This window comes from Notothenia rossii, assembly GCF_949606895.1.
Source record: "Notothenia rossii genome assembly, chromosome: 8".
In the NCBI taxonomy this organism is placed as follows: domain Eukaryota; kingdom Metazoa; phylum Chordata; class Actinopteri; order Perciformes; family Nototheniidae; genus Notothenia; species Notothenia rossii.
This window is the reverse complement of record NC_136906.1, coordinates 24146902-24163122: the sequence shown is the minus strand read 5'-3', so window position 1 is coordinate 24163122 and position 16221 is coordinate 24146902. Positions and strand designations below refer to the sequence as shown.

At 39.8% G+C, this 16221-nt stretch overlaps 2 protein-coding genes across 5 annotated transcripts in view; one reads left to right on the top strand and one right to left on the bottom strand.

Annotated features, from left to right (window-relative positions):
• ints1 (integrator complex subunit 1) overlaps positions 1 to 8869 on the bottom strand; it is a 37894-nt gene extending 29025 nt beyond the window's left edge. For all 4 annotated transcript variants that reach the window (XM_079641972.1, XM_079641973.1, XM_079641974.1 and 1 more), the window contains exon 1: positions 8851 to 8869. The gene's annotated coding sequence lies outside the window, so the exon portion shown is untranslated. The remainder of the gene's footprint in view (positions 1 to 8850) is intronic.
• Positions 3473 to 15843, top strand: mafk (v-maf avian musculoaponeurotic fibrosarcoma oncogene homolog K). Its single transcript, XM_079641978.1, has 3 exons — positions 3473 to 3679; positions 10919 to 10997; positions 11077 to 15843. The coding sequence occupies exons 2-3, from the start codon at positions 10953 to 10955 to the stop codon at positions 11509 to 11511; spliced, it is 480 nt and encodes a 159-aa protein (XP_079498104.1). The 5' UTR covers positions 3473 to 3679; positions 10919 to 10952; the 3' UTR covers positions 11512 to 15843.
• The last annotated feature ends 378 nt before the right edge of the window (positions 15844 to 16221 follow it).

Below are 16221 nucleotides of genomic sequence, written 5' to 3'. Positions count from 1 at the left end.
TACTTTGTTTACAAGCTGCACTACTACAGCTTGCTGTCCTCAAAATCCCAAACTTTTACTTTGACAATCAAATATTTGTCCACATTCTTACGGAACTAAAAGATGTTAAACAGCCGGTGCCATCACTACTACTGTAACCCTGCATGTTCCTTTCCATGCAGCCCTAAACTGCCAGCCGGGTTACGTAAAGTGTTTTCATATGAAACACATTTTGGTGAAGTCAGTGGAATGTCCAGTCAATGTTCCAAATTAAATCTTGTGTCATAAGGGAAGTCTACGGATCTGCGAAAACAATCCTTTTACTTCTGAAATTACTTTGGTCCGAACTGTGCCAGAGGCAGCTGTCCACACCTCAGTTATAGATACTCCTGAACAATGTGAGAACACATAGAAGACGAAAAGGTGATCAATACATTTATGTGTTATTTTATTCATTTAAAAAGCAGTGACATCATTCCTTATTTTGATGATGTATTTTTCAATCAGCATGACGAATAACTGCCTTTAACTCACTAATCACTTGGAGCATTTAGAAGAAAATAAAAAATGTCCTCTTACAATAGGGGGCCTCTCTGTGCCAGATCACATTTCTGAGTTCAACAGTCTGAGTCACAAAGAAGCAAGTATAGTTACTTCCTGTAATCCTAAACTGCCTGTACTCAGACCCCACAGTTTGTTGATCTAACAAAACACCGATAAGTCTGCCGCACATGGTTAGCTGTTTTTATTTTGCTACACACAATGGGTGTACCTCAGGTCAACTCTGTACACTGCTGCCAGATGGACAGTAATTGGGTGGTGTGCTGTTGACTGAGCAGCTGGATGTTTGACAGGAGTATCAGAGACTTTCCCTCCGCACTGCTGGCATCTCACACACAATAAACCTCAACCAAAGTCTTGATTCTGGCTCATTAGCTTGTTTTGATCTCATATAATTTCCTCTAACCTTATTCTAATCTTCAATCTAATCTCATTTTCCTAATTTAATCTAATCTGATATCTCCTCTTATTCTCACATCAGAGTGAAAATAAGAGTTGGAGTAATGTCATCCAATCTCATCCCATATCATCTGATCTAATCTCTAATCTCATGTTATCTGAGCCTAACTAATTGCGTTTGATGTAATCTCATCTCTATTGTATTGTCTCATCTCAAATTTACTGTAATTTAATGTAGTCCCATTAAATCCTATTTCTAATCTAGTGTAATTTGAAATTGTATGTGATGCCGCATGTTTCTGCACACTTAATCTCTAGATTAAAGATGAAAAGTTAATACTATCTAATTTCAATCAAATTTTATTTGCTCATTTTCAGGTACATATTTGTTTTTGTGCCTCTTCTCTGCTTGTTTACATGCTCTAATGTTCAAAAAAGGTTTTTATTTTTTCTCATACTGCCTGTGCTGCAGCACCTCTTTTCCCCCTCTGTCTGAAACCAGAGCCCAGTCTGCTCTGATTGGTTAGCTTGCCGACTCAGTTGAAATTGGTCAACCGCTTGAAGATGTCCCGTGCCTGAGCCTATCACGTACAATTTGTTGGAGTGCTAGCCAATAGAAGGAGTGTTACATAGTGATGTCACAATGTTTCAGGCAGTAAAGCTGTTTTATCCCATCTCCTTACATTTTTAAGATAGTGTAATATAATGTAATCTCATGTCATGTTCACATCTCCTCTCTAATCTCCTTTAAAATCTAACCTGATCTCAAAATTATTCCTGGTGCATTATAAAGCTGTTGTTGAAGAAAAATGTTTCTACAAATCATGCTTGCGTTTAACTCATTACAGGAAGGCTACGCAGAGAAAATTATGTGTTGTTGTTCGGGGTCAACACAGATGTGATACTAACTAACCAGAATACAAAACAAGTTCTTAATCTGATTCAAGATTATTTGCTGTTTACGCCAATTATTCAGATAAAAATCAGCCCAAGACCATCTCTGGTAAGTAATTGATTCCTCGTGGGATTCAATGAAATACCTCCATATGTTGAGTCACTTGCTGGTAATTATGTGAGGAAGACAAATCCACTCTGATCGGGTTGGTTTCTGGCACTTAGTCAAGGTATAAAAGAGGATTTTTCAGGAGTTAGTCAGACTCGCTGGAAGCGTGATATGTGTCTAACGTCAGTACTTAGGAAAAAAAGTGGGGTACATTACGTGTGCAAAGTTTGATTTCATCTAGTCACACGAGCAACATCCAACTGAACATTTCTCATCTATTGACTAATCAAACTTTATCAAAGGGTCATCACTACATCATGCAACCGAGACCATGTATGTGCTTTTTATTCGTGTCCCTCTCTACTTCCTCTTTTGTGTCTCTAGCTGCTAAACATAGCACCATTACACGAAACCATCATGGCAATGATGCAATAATAAAAATTACTTTTGGCCTAAGGCAATTAGAAAGCCTGATGTCTTAAACCATGGGTCCTTGGTTCAACTTTATGTCTGTCTGTATTTGGCAAATGGAGCAATGCAGTTTCATTGTGATGGGATTTTTCTGTCATGCTAGACTTTTTAAAAGAAGATAATGTGACCTTCTCTCTCTATTAAATCATTTGATCTTGTACCCACCTACTAATAAAACTAACCAGCATACATATGTAATTAATTAATTTCTGCCACCCCTTTTCCATATGATGTGATCTAAACTGTTTTTCAAATGTTTGTTTCACATTTCTGCGAATGCACATACACGCAACATCTCACAACAGTATTATTACACAAATAAGTTATGATTAACCAGGCAGTTGCTATTTTACTTTTTGTAAAAATCTGCTCCAATTCAACTTGGTCCAGTCAGCAGAAAAAAATGTGAAACTGAATTTCCCTCCTGTTTTGAATCCTTGTTTGAACTGTGTAGCCCACAGTGTTTATAGTGTAAACACACGGCATCTGTTTTTAACAGGCACTATAGTCTGAAGCAACCTCAAAGCTGAGGTCTTCGGATACATGAACAGGGGAAAATCATAAGAGTGCAGCAGCCCTTAAAAGGCTCCTGACTTAACATATTTACATTCACTTAATTACCCAGAATAACTTGTGACGGTACTGGCAGCCGAGTAGTTAAATTAAGAGAAATCCTGACTGCCGAGCTACTACGCCACATACTTTCCTCAGGAAAGGAATGCTGCTGAAAGTTATACAGATCGGGGAGGAGGGGGTCGCTGTTTTCTCTCAGTCAATGCACATTTTTGAATACCTTGTAGAGTAGACTTGACCATAAAGGAGTTTACTCACAGGGGAGGGTCAGCAGCACTCAGGGAGTTCATGACTTCCTTTTAAAACCCTTTCTCTTGTCTCATAGCAAATGAGCTGACTTCGTACAGATACATTTTGTAAAGTAAGCAAAAGCAGTAGCCAGCCAATATCTATCTTCTATTTCTGGCTTCCCCCCATAGCCCCCCCCCCACCCCCTTCCCAGACTGACGTCAGCAGAAAGTTATTTTCATGAATGGAGGGGGCGGTCACGAGGAATCGGTGACGTGAGTGCTTGCGGAAGCAGAGCGTGGAATGTTGGTACATTGTTGTTGTTTTGTAGTTAATTCAGTACGAGGATCCTCGGCTGGCTGGACGCTCTATCCCCGCTGTGTCAACTCAGTCCTCCGCCTCCATCCGAAACCCGCTCTGCCACTTTTTACTCATCACGGTCCACAGATATCTGCGTCCACAGAGGTGAGTTTATGTTTTTTTCCCTTAGTAAGATGTTTTGAAGTTACTTTTTTTAAATTGCTGAAGTTTTCCCGGTGACGTATTGTAGCACGCAGACAGGATTATGATGGCCACACGCGCCAGTCACGTAGGATACGTTTATGATCCGGGTTATGAAAGTTGATGTTGACTTGTAGATTGTTTCAAGCGCGTGGACACGTGTTGTAGAGTAACATAACACAATGCCCCATAGGTCTCAGAGATCCGTGTAGTCGCGTGGAAGAGCTAAATTGGGAAAATACGTTAAAAAACATAACATAAGAAAATCATAATAAGTGTTGAAACAATTGCTTATTTTGTTGCTTCCGTGTGTGACTTTTATGTGCCGAGTTTTTATTCGAATCAGCCTGGTACACACTACATATTTAAAAAGAAGTCAAATTGATTAATTTACTAAATTAGCGGAACTGTGTAGGGCGCCCTTTTATAAAAATTAAACAACAAATAACTGAAGCATGCACGAAAAAATATTAATATTAATAATTTTCATATACATAAATCTGACTTTAATTTCCCGAGGTAAATTCATGTTACAGTTACAACGGTACTTATGTGTTAGAGTCAGGCTACTGTTTACAAAACGCTCTTTAAAAAAAAAAGTGATTTTTGTTTGTTTATTTATGTCCTATAGGCCTACATAGCAAGTCACTCGATTGAGATTTAGTTTTGCGAAAGGAAGTGAAATTAACTGTTGCTTTTATACTTGTTCATATAAAACACTCACACCCCTTTTTCAATTCTGCTACTCTTGCTCATTTCAACGCGGGTTCAATTTAGACTGCTATAGTGCAACATACCAGCCTACTTTTGACATTGGAAACAACACGTGGTCTGCATTTTAGACATGTGGGACAAAGGGCACGATGAGGAGGGAGACCACCGGGGCTGGGTGGCCTCCTCAGGAGAAACCAGCAGTCAATACACAGCAGGGGCTGCACACATTTCCACAAACAATAAATCACTGTGGAAGAAGGAAGCTTGATCTTATCTGTGTTTCTGGTAACTACATACATCTTTATGGTTGAACACAAGGAGCCTTTTGACATGAGTACAATTTTTTTTTTGCACAATTAACTTATAATAGTACTACAATACTACTCTATATATTTAATAGCCCAATGTTATCTCAGAAAGAATACTTTGTGACTGTCTTGTAAACTTACACTTTCATTTGGGCTGTTAATTTATAGAGAAAATCGGACTTGTCAGATTGTATGGCAATTGTGATTAGAATTTGGAAAATATTTGTCTTTGAGCAATTTGTGTCACTTAGATGGTGACAGACTTAATATCTGAGAGTCCTTTGTGAATCACTGTTGTTTTGGGTGGGTGCTTCAGACCGGCAGTGGCAGTGGGTGTACTCCTCTCCCCTGTCATGAGGTTAACATGTGGTTTAATCACCAAAGTGATGATGTCTTTTATAGATGGAGAAATAACCCTGGCTGACTCATTGTACCACCACTGGTGTGTGACAGTAGCAAGGCACATGGGGAGAAATTCCCCTGAAAAACATGGGATAAATCATATTTGTCATCACATATACAAACATATACTGTTTTGGTCTGGTCAGTAGTGATGAAAGCGTATGCAAAATGTGCCTGTGGTTGAGTGTTGTGAAAGTGAAATAGCTGTGGTTTGTGATGCTATGACTCACAGGGTTCACTTCACCATGATGTGTTTTTGCTCCTCTCACTGGAAAAAATATGTCAGGTTTAGATTATTGACTTTAGAAGCCAGTGATTTTATCCCCATCTGAACATGCCAAACAGAGTGCATACAAGCAATAACAGGCAAGTGTGTGAACAGGCTGTGGTGGTCCGTCCAAAGTGACTCCCTGACAGTTATATGGTATCTGAGACTGCTCACTCTGCCACCCACTGTGATCCTGGCTATCGCTGCTTTTCTATCAGTGACCCAATCTCACCCCGCTGCTTTCACCTCATTATGCACAGAGGTGTGGCAAGTGTCAGGATTACTCATTTATTTATTTATTTTTGTGGGGTTGTCGTGTTATTTGGGAATTCCATGATTTGTCTCACATGCGGATTCAATTGTTGATGTTTTTCCTTTGGTAACTTCCTGATTACACCGTGACTCAAGTTGGTGGTTGACAGCAACAAACACAAACACTTTGTAGCTCCACGGCCTTCAGAATGTATGCGTTGCTGTCACGTCCTGTCTGTCTATCTGCACGTGTGCCAGACTGTTGTTTTGAAGGAGAATCACTGAAATCCTGATAGTGCTTTTATGGTCAAAAAGTCTTGTTTTGCTTTGATTTATATTTTTGGGGAGTAAGGGATGTGATCTGATACAGCTCTAATACTTTCCTATTATTCACACATTGTTGGTTTCCAGGTCGTTTTGGACAGCTACGTCCTTGTTTTTTGTGCATTCTTGACATTTTTTTTACTCCCAACGTCCTTGGTTGGGAGAGTTTCTTTGCTCAGATATTTTTGCGAGTTCTCCTCCCTTTTCCACACAACAGTTCTGGTGTTAAAGCCAGTTATTTCCAAGGTTCTCTGTACTTTTCCTTCCTCCTTTGAAACAACGGGATTTTCCAGGAAACGTCAGATGGAGAGGGTGTGATTCCCTGCCGCTGGTCGTCGCTTTTACCAGTAAACAGCATGACTCACTGCTCAGCTATGCTCTCCATTTCCTTCACATAATATCCCACCAAATGTGCTGCGCTGGAGAAAGAGCAGAGAGCAGAGCGCAGCAGTCTGTGGAGAAATCTCCCCTCCTCCCTGAGAAAAATGCAAGAGCTTTCTCAGAGGAGTGTATCAGACTGTCAAGGGCAACAACATGTCTGCTTTCTGCTTAACCTGCTCCCTAAAACAAAAAGGGAAGATAAACAATGAGTCCAGACAAGCCAGCTCTGCATTTATCACTGCAGCATGAGCACACACGTCTTTGATATGCTGTTTATTTTAGGAGGAGGCTGGGCCCCACAGTTACCTTCTGTCACTCAAGTGCAGCAGCCTTGAACTTGACCAGATGCCTGACTTTGAAAACAGCATAAACAGAGCAAAAGTGGTACAAAGGTCAATTATCTGACTCAAATGCAGATTACGGTGTTTACTATGTACACTACTTAATCAATTTGCTTTGTAAGAGTTGTTTTCCTCTGACAAAAGGCAGATTTGTACCCATGTAAAGAATTGTTTTTGCCTAGTTCTGTGTTTTTAAAATCTAGGCAACCCAAATAACAAAAACATCATCATGTGGAAAACACCATTTCCACATCAAATAACACACATCGTAACCAATACATGTGCGTATAGCCTTCGTAAGGAACACCTAGTTGAGTTGTGTCATCCCTTGGCGGCTTAATTCTGCATTTTTGTGGCACTTTTCCATAACTTACTGATGACATTAACTTGATGAGGACATTTGTGGTTATTAGTCAACAGAGGATTGCCTTCAGGAATGAAACATTGTCGGTTGTATGAGAACGAAAGAAAAAGAAAAATGAAAGATAGTGTGTGAGTGAAGCTGAGTCCTGACTTCCACACGTGTGCACACTGATTTGTTCGGGCAAGTGAACGATGTGAGACACTGGTGAATTCCAGACATTTTGTACATTTTGCAGCCGTTGTTTTACAAGTGGGATAGTCTGAACTCCACCCCCGCTGTAGCCGAGTGCATCGCAGGACAGATTCAGACCCAAGGATCCTTCTTCAGTAAAGATGTGCATGTGAGGGTTTGCACATGTGTGTTCACTCAGGAATGTGGTTTTTGTTCTCTACCCGCCATCTGTTGCTTTTCTCTGAGGCATTTTCCCAGACTCCTTTTCTTACCCTTGTGAGAGTTGTTTTCTTGACTATATCACGAAGCTGTGACTTGTTGTGATATATGCATGTCCTTTCTGAATGGCAACATTATAAACAGTGGATTTGGCTCCGTAATAGAATTTCAGTTTTAAAGAAATGTTGGTTTCTCATGCTTTTTGAGTTGCAAAGACATCAGCACATGCCTAAAGAATTCCAGGGAAACAACCTGGCCTCTTGCTTGATGCTGGGGGCCTCTTGTGTGCAGAAAGGGGGGGGGGGGCACATTACTTTTCCATGATCTTTGAAAGGGATATACCCAGGGACCCCTTCTGATGCAATACCACATAAGTAAGGCTGTTGTGGCCAACTTTCTGCCTAGGAATGTTGTATTGCAGTTCTTCATCTTTATCTGATGCTTTGGAAAAATCTCAATTATGCAATCTTTGCAAAAATGTATGAAGGACACCAGAGAGAGCAGCAGATGTTCCCCTTAATGTCTAAACACGAGTTTATGTGGCTCTGGGTTTTGCTGTCTGGTTTCTACATGTAGTCTCATCTGTTATTGAGGTTCATCTGCACAAGACAAAAACACTTTCTCTAGACAGATATGTAGAATATAAGCTATAAAAGTCTCATAAAAGAGTAAAAGAGGGTGTTTTTCATATCGATTGCACTTTTTCCGGTAATCCGCATCTGCAAATCAAAAGCCGAAACGTCCTGTATTAGCAATACACCCATATAGGATGTAAAAATGTTGTAAACATCCCAAAAGCAGCCACACCCAGAGTACTTTCTCCCATGAAAGCTGCAGCCAACAGGACTGCAAAGGAATATTCGCCCTCTGAGGTTTCTCCTATCGCATGCTCAGTTAATTTGTTTAGTTGGCAGAAATTTGTGTCAGCACTGAGGGCTAAATATATCCTGCCAGAGTTAAATAAGGGCATGGAGCGGCTCAGGAAAGCCCAGTGTAAGAGGATCCATCCAGCGAGACACAGGCCCAAATCCACAGACTGCATTGTCTCACACGCAGCAAAAATACATCAGTGACTAAAAAGGAAAGTATTCCTCTGTGACACTCTATCTGCAGGAATGTTCCACATGCGTATCAACTACCCTGTAAAGATCAGCATAACTGTAAATGTTATGCTGACGTCATTTTTAAAGTGCGATGAGGAGGCAGAGTTGCTGTAGACACCATATTAGGGGAATAAACAATCTGAATTACACTGGATTCCCCAGGATAAACAGATAGATAAACTGGAACTGTTTGTACAGTGGATGCCTTTTAAGTTGTCAGCACAAGTTAGTGCTTCTCATTTGTACTATGAATAGGCTGTGTTGTGGTTATGAATGAGACTTGTTTACCCTTTTGGTGACCATGTGACTCACACTCCCACGCCCATTTGCAGGGCATTTCCATGGCAGCAGTCGAGCATGGAACAGTGCACTTGTAGTCAGGCTGGTCCGAAGGTCCTGAAATGGAGCCTGGGGGGAGGATGTGTGCCTCTCACAGGATCACAGCCCGGCGCTCTTTCACTTTTTTTGGCCACGAAATCAGTCCGGAAAGCATGTGGCTCACTGTACTGAGTACAGAGAGGCTTTTCTTTAAAAAACTGACAAAGCCCGGAGAGCTTCAGCACAGAGCAGGATGAGGAGAGAGGTTGCCTGTTTATAATCTCTCTTGGTCTACTGAAATACATTGTCAGGGCACTCCTCCCTCAACAAGTAAACACAGTCGCTTTGGTTTAATGGTGTCGTGCTGCCCTCTGCTGTCATCTGAGGCCCTAACATGCAAACATAATATTGACACACATGACTTCATCCTAGGAATGTTGTTGTTAACTTTGAAAGTGCATGTGTAGGGCTGAGTGCCAAGTTGAACATCTAAATATAAAAATAAAATGTGTGGGACAGTAGCCAAAGTATTCAGATCTGTTACTTAGGTCGGAAGCAGTGACGTGGGGTGAGGTTCATGGTTGTTGAGGCACTGACTCTTTCAGAGTCAGATTTACAAATATTATATTTTGACCTTAATCAAAATATTCGGTTATTTTCAAAAGCTTTTTTAGTCTGATGCTTCGATTCATTTTAAACAGACCGTTCAACAAAAGGATACCCAAAATCCAAATATTGGATTGTTCTTTCTTAGTAAGATCCCATTTTCATTACAATTGTGGTCTTACCTTGACTTGAAGATTAAGTCCATGCTCTCCTTCTGGACAACATCTCTATGAGTTCATTGTAAAAGTCCTCCTTATCTTCCTGTAGTTTCAAAAGTCTAGTTTGTTGTTTGTGTCTATCCGTCTCTGCGTATAATAACAGTAGCAACAAGATCCTGTGGGCTCACGTGCGCCCCCTTCAGTGCGGCAGAGGTTATGGCTGCCTCTCCTGCTGCTTTTTTCATTGCCGTTATATGATGAAACCAGCGAGCCTAAATATCATATATACGTTAAATAAGTTATTTAGAGACTATGGATGGCGAGGATAAATGTAATAAAGGGATCTACAAACATTACATTGGTGACCTACAGTGAGATGGTAACAGGCACGCGCTTAGTGCCCGCTTTCCAGCCAGTTTCTGTGGGGTGACACATTCTGAGGTGAGGCACCTCACCACCCCACAGTAACTGGCTTGAGCGCGGGCACAAAATAAGTGCCCGCGCTAAATTAGTGCCCGTGCTCCAGGAAAGTTACTGTGGGCTTACGAGAGGCAGAGCTCGTCCCTGCCTCAATTCTCATCGCTACCTGTAGTTGTAGCGGAGCTCGGCAAATTGGCTGATTTTGACTTTAAAAAGCGATTGGAATCATACATAAATCACACTTACATCATAGATCAGTGGAGACATTTTATTATTATTACTATTTAGTTTTTCTTTAGTTGTTTTTCCGTTACATTAGAGTATGACAGGTGAGGCTCTGCCTCCTCTGCCTCCCCTGACTGCACGTCGCTGGTCGGAAGTATTAATAACTCACTGATTCATAAAGATGTGAGTAGCTTTTATTGAGGGCTGCTTTTTGGGGTTTTCCTTTTCCTGTAGTGGTCGGCAAAGGCTAAAACCCCAAAGTTCACATTGAAACTCCTTTGTCTACTTCTGTAACATAATGACATCACTTATTAACACTTGCGCTTCTGTTTGCTAGCACTCCAACAAATTGTACGTGATAGGCTAAGGGGCGGGACATTTCCAAAACATCTCTAAGTTATTGACCAATCACAAGAGTGCCGGCAAGCTAACCAATCAGAGCAGACTGGCTTCTGGTTTCAGACAGAGGGTGAAAAGAAGTGCTGCAGCACAGGCAGTATGAGAAGAATAAAGAGCTTTTTGAACCTTAAAGCATGGGAATGTTACATAGTGGTGGCACTATGTGGCACTATTTGTAATATATTGTATTTGAACTTAAATTAACACTATTTGTTTTTCTTTCCTCATAGTGTGTCTTCTGTGAGATTCTGGCCTGTTGTCCGCATGCAGGGAATGACGACTCAGTTTAAGGCGAGCAAAGCTTTAAAGGTAAGTGTTTGAGAAGTTTGAGAAATGTGGACCTGTTAAAAGTTCCGACCTGTTCTTCATTCACTGCTCTATCCTGCAGGTCAAGAAGGAGGGTGAGAATGCCCCGGCGGTCAGCGACGACGAGTTGGTGGCCATGACGGTGCGGGAACTTAACCAGCACCTGCGTGGGCTCACCAAGGATGATGTAGCGAAGCTGAAGCAGCGGCGAAGGACCCTGAAGAACCGGGGCTACGCCGCCAGCTGTCGCATCAAACGCGTCAGCCAGAAGGAGCAGTTGGAGAGACAAAAGATAGATCTCCAGCACGAGGTGAACAAGCTGGCCCGCGAGAACACCAGCATGAAGTTGGAGCTTGATTCCTTGCGAGCCAAGTATGAGGCCCTGCAGTGTTTCGCCCGATCCGTGACCCGCGGGCCCCTCTCGCCGGGCAAGGTGCAGAACACCAGCGTCATCACCATCATCAAGTCCGCCCATCACAACAACTCCAGCCCCAACCCGTACTCCACCGTGTCCTAGTGTTGACAGGACTGGGCTCTTCTCCTCCTGCCTGGTCCTTTCCGGTTCTGACCCGGCCTGAACCCACTCGCCCTGCACTGAGAGGACGCTCAGTAGTTAGACTATGGGATGGAATTGGGTGGCAAAGCTTGATGTGATGTTATGCTGCAATCACAACTCTGTCTCTCACTTTATGTCTCTTTTACACATTGTCTGTGCACTGTGCAAACCCCCCTGACCCCCCAGCACCGGCAGGGCCCCATGTGACCCTTCCTCCATGACTGTAAGCAGAGATTTTTCTTTTTACTCCAGTGTGGAAAAGTATTTCACATGCCTTAATGTGGCGGCAAAGGCCCTGCTCTTATATTAGTAACCATAACACTTGAGATTTAAGCAGTTTATGTGACAGAAAGCTATTTGCAAAGCCAATGCCAAATCATATTACCTTAATGTGGAAGTGCCTCAATGTAAAATGAGCCTTTGAAGCCGTTGCCTTAAAAAGGACCCATAAGTGATCCTATATAATTATTATAGAGTTCTTACATGGATACTAACACAAAGAGGATTTTTCGATTTATCGCAAGCTAAACACTTTGTATTTTGCCCATGTCTATAATTCCTTATACAAATAATTATGTAATGCGTTATAATAAGCTTATAGCCCTGTACAATTATAGTTAAAAGCACTTATTCAAAATGCTTCATAACTTCATAATTGCTGGTCACTTATTAGTTTTTTTTTGCAAGACCATGTCAATTATGAATTACAATATTTGTGTCATGCCTTGTGATAATACTTCATATAGTATATGATTATAATGCATTATTGCACTTATAATACCCTATGAACATTGTCAAAAACAGTGAGTGACTAGTAGTTATAAAGTTATATGATACCTGACCTCCTAAGTCATTATAGTCATATGCAGTTTCATAAAGGCCTCTACTCGTGATGCGCTATTGTTCATATTTCGGTCTTGGTTATACAAAGTATTACACATTTTTACTTGGTGGTCAATACCCTCTCTAGGAGGTGAGACAGCAGTAGGTACACTACGGTAAAGGCTTTCATACTAGTGCTGACAGTGCTCTAACTTTGGAGTTTTGAAGTAACACTTTTCATTTGTGTTTGAAACCTTCGTCAGGACAGAATTTATATGTACCGGTAAGACTTTCGCTGGATGAAATTGACTCCTTTTGTTACATATTTTTTTTAAAAGACCAGTGTTTCTTACTGTTTCTCCTATAGCCCACTGAAAAGATTAATACATCACATCCACAGGGTGTCTACATCAGGTATAAAGTATAAGCTTCTAAAGAGGCGAATCTGATGCACCTTGAGTTTGCTGTCATTGAAGCTCATCCATGGAACACTTGACGTGCTGGCAGTTTGGTTTAGAAATTATTTTGATTTGTATGAGGGCCTGAGATGAGGTGTGTATGGCTAGGGTGTTTTATGCAGGTGCTGGGCGTGATTCTATTGGTATATTGTGACCATACCACAGGAGAATTTAAAGAACTGAATACTTATTTTCCCCAAATTGGAATTTATTTATGATTATGCAGTTAAATTTGGTAACAGAACATTTTGAATTGGAACGTGATTTGTTTGGATTAGAAAGGTCATCCAATTTCCATCATTAGTTAGCACTTAAAACTGTTAAGATACAGTATAAACAAATCACAGGGCAACTGATTCCTAGACTTGGAGTTGAAAGAAAAAATATTGAGTTAGTTGGTGAGATTAAATATGTGAACATTTACTGCCACTCAAGCCTTATTGAACTATTGGCTCTCTGAGATGTATGTCACAGCACTTACTGGGTGATGGTTGGCCTCTTCCCTTTATATGAAACTCTTTGGTATGTTATCCATATTAGATGTAGTGAAAATGAGAGTGGTCCCTTCAAGTGAAACGCAATTCAATTGACTTCCTTTATGTTAAAGACTACCAAAAGCTCCCACTGCCTTCTTTGTCACTTAACATCGAGATCTCCGTCCAAATAGAAATCATTCCTACTGCTGGTGTTGATATCTCTGAAGTCCTAGCTATTAACCTTGCTTTTGACACACTCTTCTGCAAGAGAACTCCTGACGCCCATCTCTAGAAACAGAGGTGTCATGATAACTAAATGCAGTAACACCTTCCTTCTGTTGTCATTTTTTAAAATATTTAAGTATGAAATTCACTTGAATTAAAGCCGTCCTTACCAATGATCCATTCCTAAGTTGGAGTGAAGTCCATAGAGATTGTTCACGTCAGGATTTTCTCTTTGCCAAGAGGACATGACCGTTTTTCCCTGTTCCATAGCTGCAAAGAACATAAAGGGGAACTTTGCTGCTGTACAACCTGCTGTGATTTCTAAGCAGGGGCAATGCTGTGCTCTTACTATTTTTGTATTTTCACTTGATTTCTATGTTAATACAGCCTATGTTCTTTTTCTGATACTTAGTTTATATGCATATACAGTATATATGAAAATATATATATTACATATTTTACTATATTTATGTATTTTACTATCCTGGGAGTGGTGTGATTATGTAATCTTTCTTAAGACGTCAAATTATTTTTGATGCTGACCGTCTTCGGCCACATTTACAATGAGATAACTATTTGAATAACTTAAAGTCTTCTTTGTGAGTTTTTATACCACATAATTACGTCTTGTCAGCACATTTTTTCATTTTGTCTCATTCTGAAATTGGACAGACCGTGACTAGGGTTACATACGGGCTGCTGCTTTTACCTTTTTTGAATATGTTCTATTGTTATGAACAATTCAAAATGTAAGAGATAGCCTGGAACTCAAACTAGCTAAACAAAATGGACCATACATTTAATTTGGCTAATCAATTTTCTTTAACGTACACAATTCAACACCCGTCTGATGTGATCAGATACATTTTCTTTTTTTTTATAAATGATGACAATTTATTCAATTTGGGCCTTTTAGGGTCCATTAGTTTAAGAATAAATGAGAATAATTTATGAAGTAAAAATAAAATGTGCTCTTAGGTTGAGTATTAACCTGGATGTAAACCTAGTCAGACGCTCTGGCCGCAAAGACGATAAACTTTTCTCAAGACATTTTGTCAACAGTTTAAAATAATGATGGTGGTAAAGATTTTGTAGTCTTGATGAAACCTTACTGAAAATGAATTCCAAAGCTGCTAGAGACTGTTATCCCAGACTTTTTCAAGAATTATATTTGAGTTGAGGTTGCAAAAGGTTTCAACGTGTTTATATAATACAGCTTGAAGATTTTTCACACTTTTTACAGTGGCCTCTTGTGGTAAAGTTTAGAACACAATGCTGTAAAATGATGCATTGTTTAATTTGAGCACATATCACTGTATTTTGATCTGAAGTAGTTGCTTTTAGGCAGCACACCCTAAAGAAATACTCAGATATATTCTTCAAAGTAATGTTATATTTCCGTACCGTGCCATAATAAGACAAACCTCTATCCGGGTGAATTAAGTACTTAATGTTTATCTTACATCAAATGTGACCCAGCAGAGGTCCATTCAACCTTTGGGTATTTTACCACACCAAATATTCTCCAGATATAATCATTTACATGTTCAACAAGCCCCATGTTTCCCGCTTAAATAAAAGAAGACGTGCAAATAATTGGAGAAGTTTCTGGGAGAAAAGAGGTATAAGCGGTACCTACCGTGGGAGTTTCTTTCTTCGTACAGTTGAAGAGATGGCAGCTTGTTATACAGTACCTAGGAGCTGTTTAAGAAATTGTTGGTTATTATACATTTGTATATGAACTATAGCAATGCAAATGTATGTATGGAAATGAGGTGTCTTGTATATTGTTAATTTGGTGTTCAAGTTTTAAATGCATTTCCATGAAAACACATGTCCTTGATTACATATTAAGCTGCCACAAACAAGCTTTTGCCAGTCCTACAAGCTACAGTATTTAATTTTAGACATGTAGAAAGTCAGTTTTAGTATTGTAGAGGTTTTGAGTATACATTCAGAAATAGCTCAAGGAATGGATAATAGGGTTGTGGGTTAAATGTTAATTCAACGGCAGCAATTCTATGTTACGTTTTTTACTTTTTAATGGATTTCCTTGTTCTAATCTCATAGCATCATGTTGAAGCTAAAACAAAGACAGAAATATAAAAGGCAGCATAAACTGAGTATGTATCCATCACACCTTTTCACTAGTCTGCTCATATACAGTATATTTTATATTTATTTCATTGAATTGTGTAATTTTATTAAAAAGAACACCTAAATTATTTTTATTTTAACATTCATTTATTAACATGTTTTCACAATGAACTACCCTCATGTACAAATAAAGTCTGTATTTGTTTCTGCTCTGATTTAAAGTATTGTAAATTATTCCTATAAATAAGTCTGGTGTCAGTTTTTTTGTACCTTGAAATAAAGCTTTTTCCTCATAAAGAAGTGCAGATCAACCACGAAAACAAGAAAAGGAATGTTTAATTATGTGTTAATAATTTGAGAGCCACAAAAGGACTAAGACACACAAGTCAACTATTTATCATTTCAAATTTGTAGCCGCCTGTAAATTAATTCCTGCTTTCCCAGAAAGACGGCTATACTTGGCACACGAAGGTATGAAAATTAAAACAAACTATGACTGATATAAAAAATTGGTCTTGAATAAGTTATGTACTTATAAAGTTATGTCTCCCATGTGGTGTGGACACAGATGATAGCATTTCAATCAGGAGAGA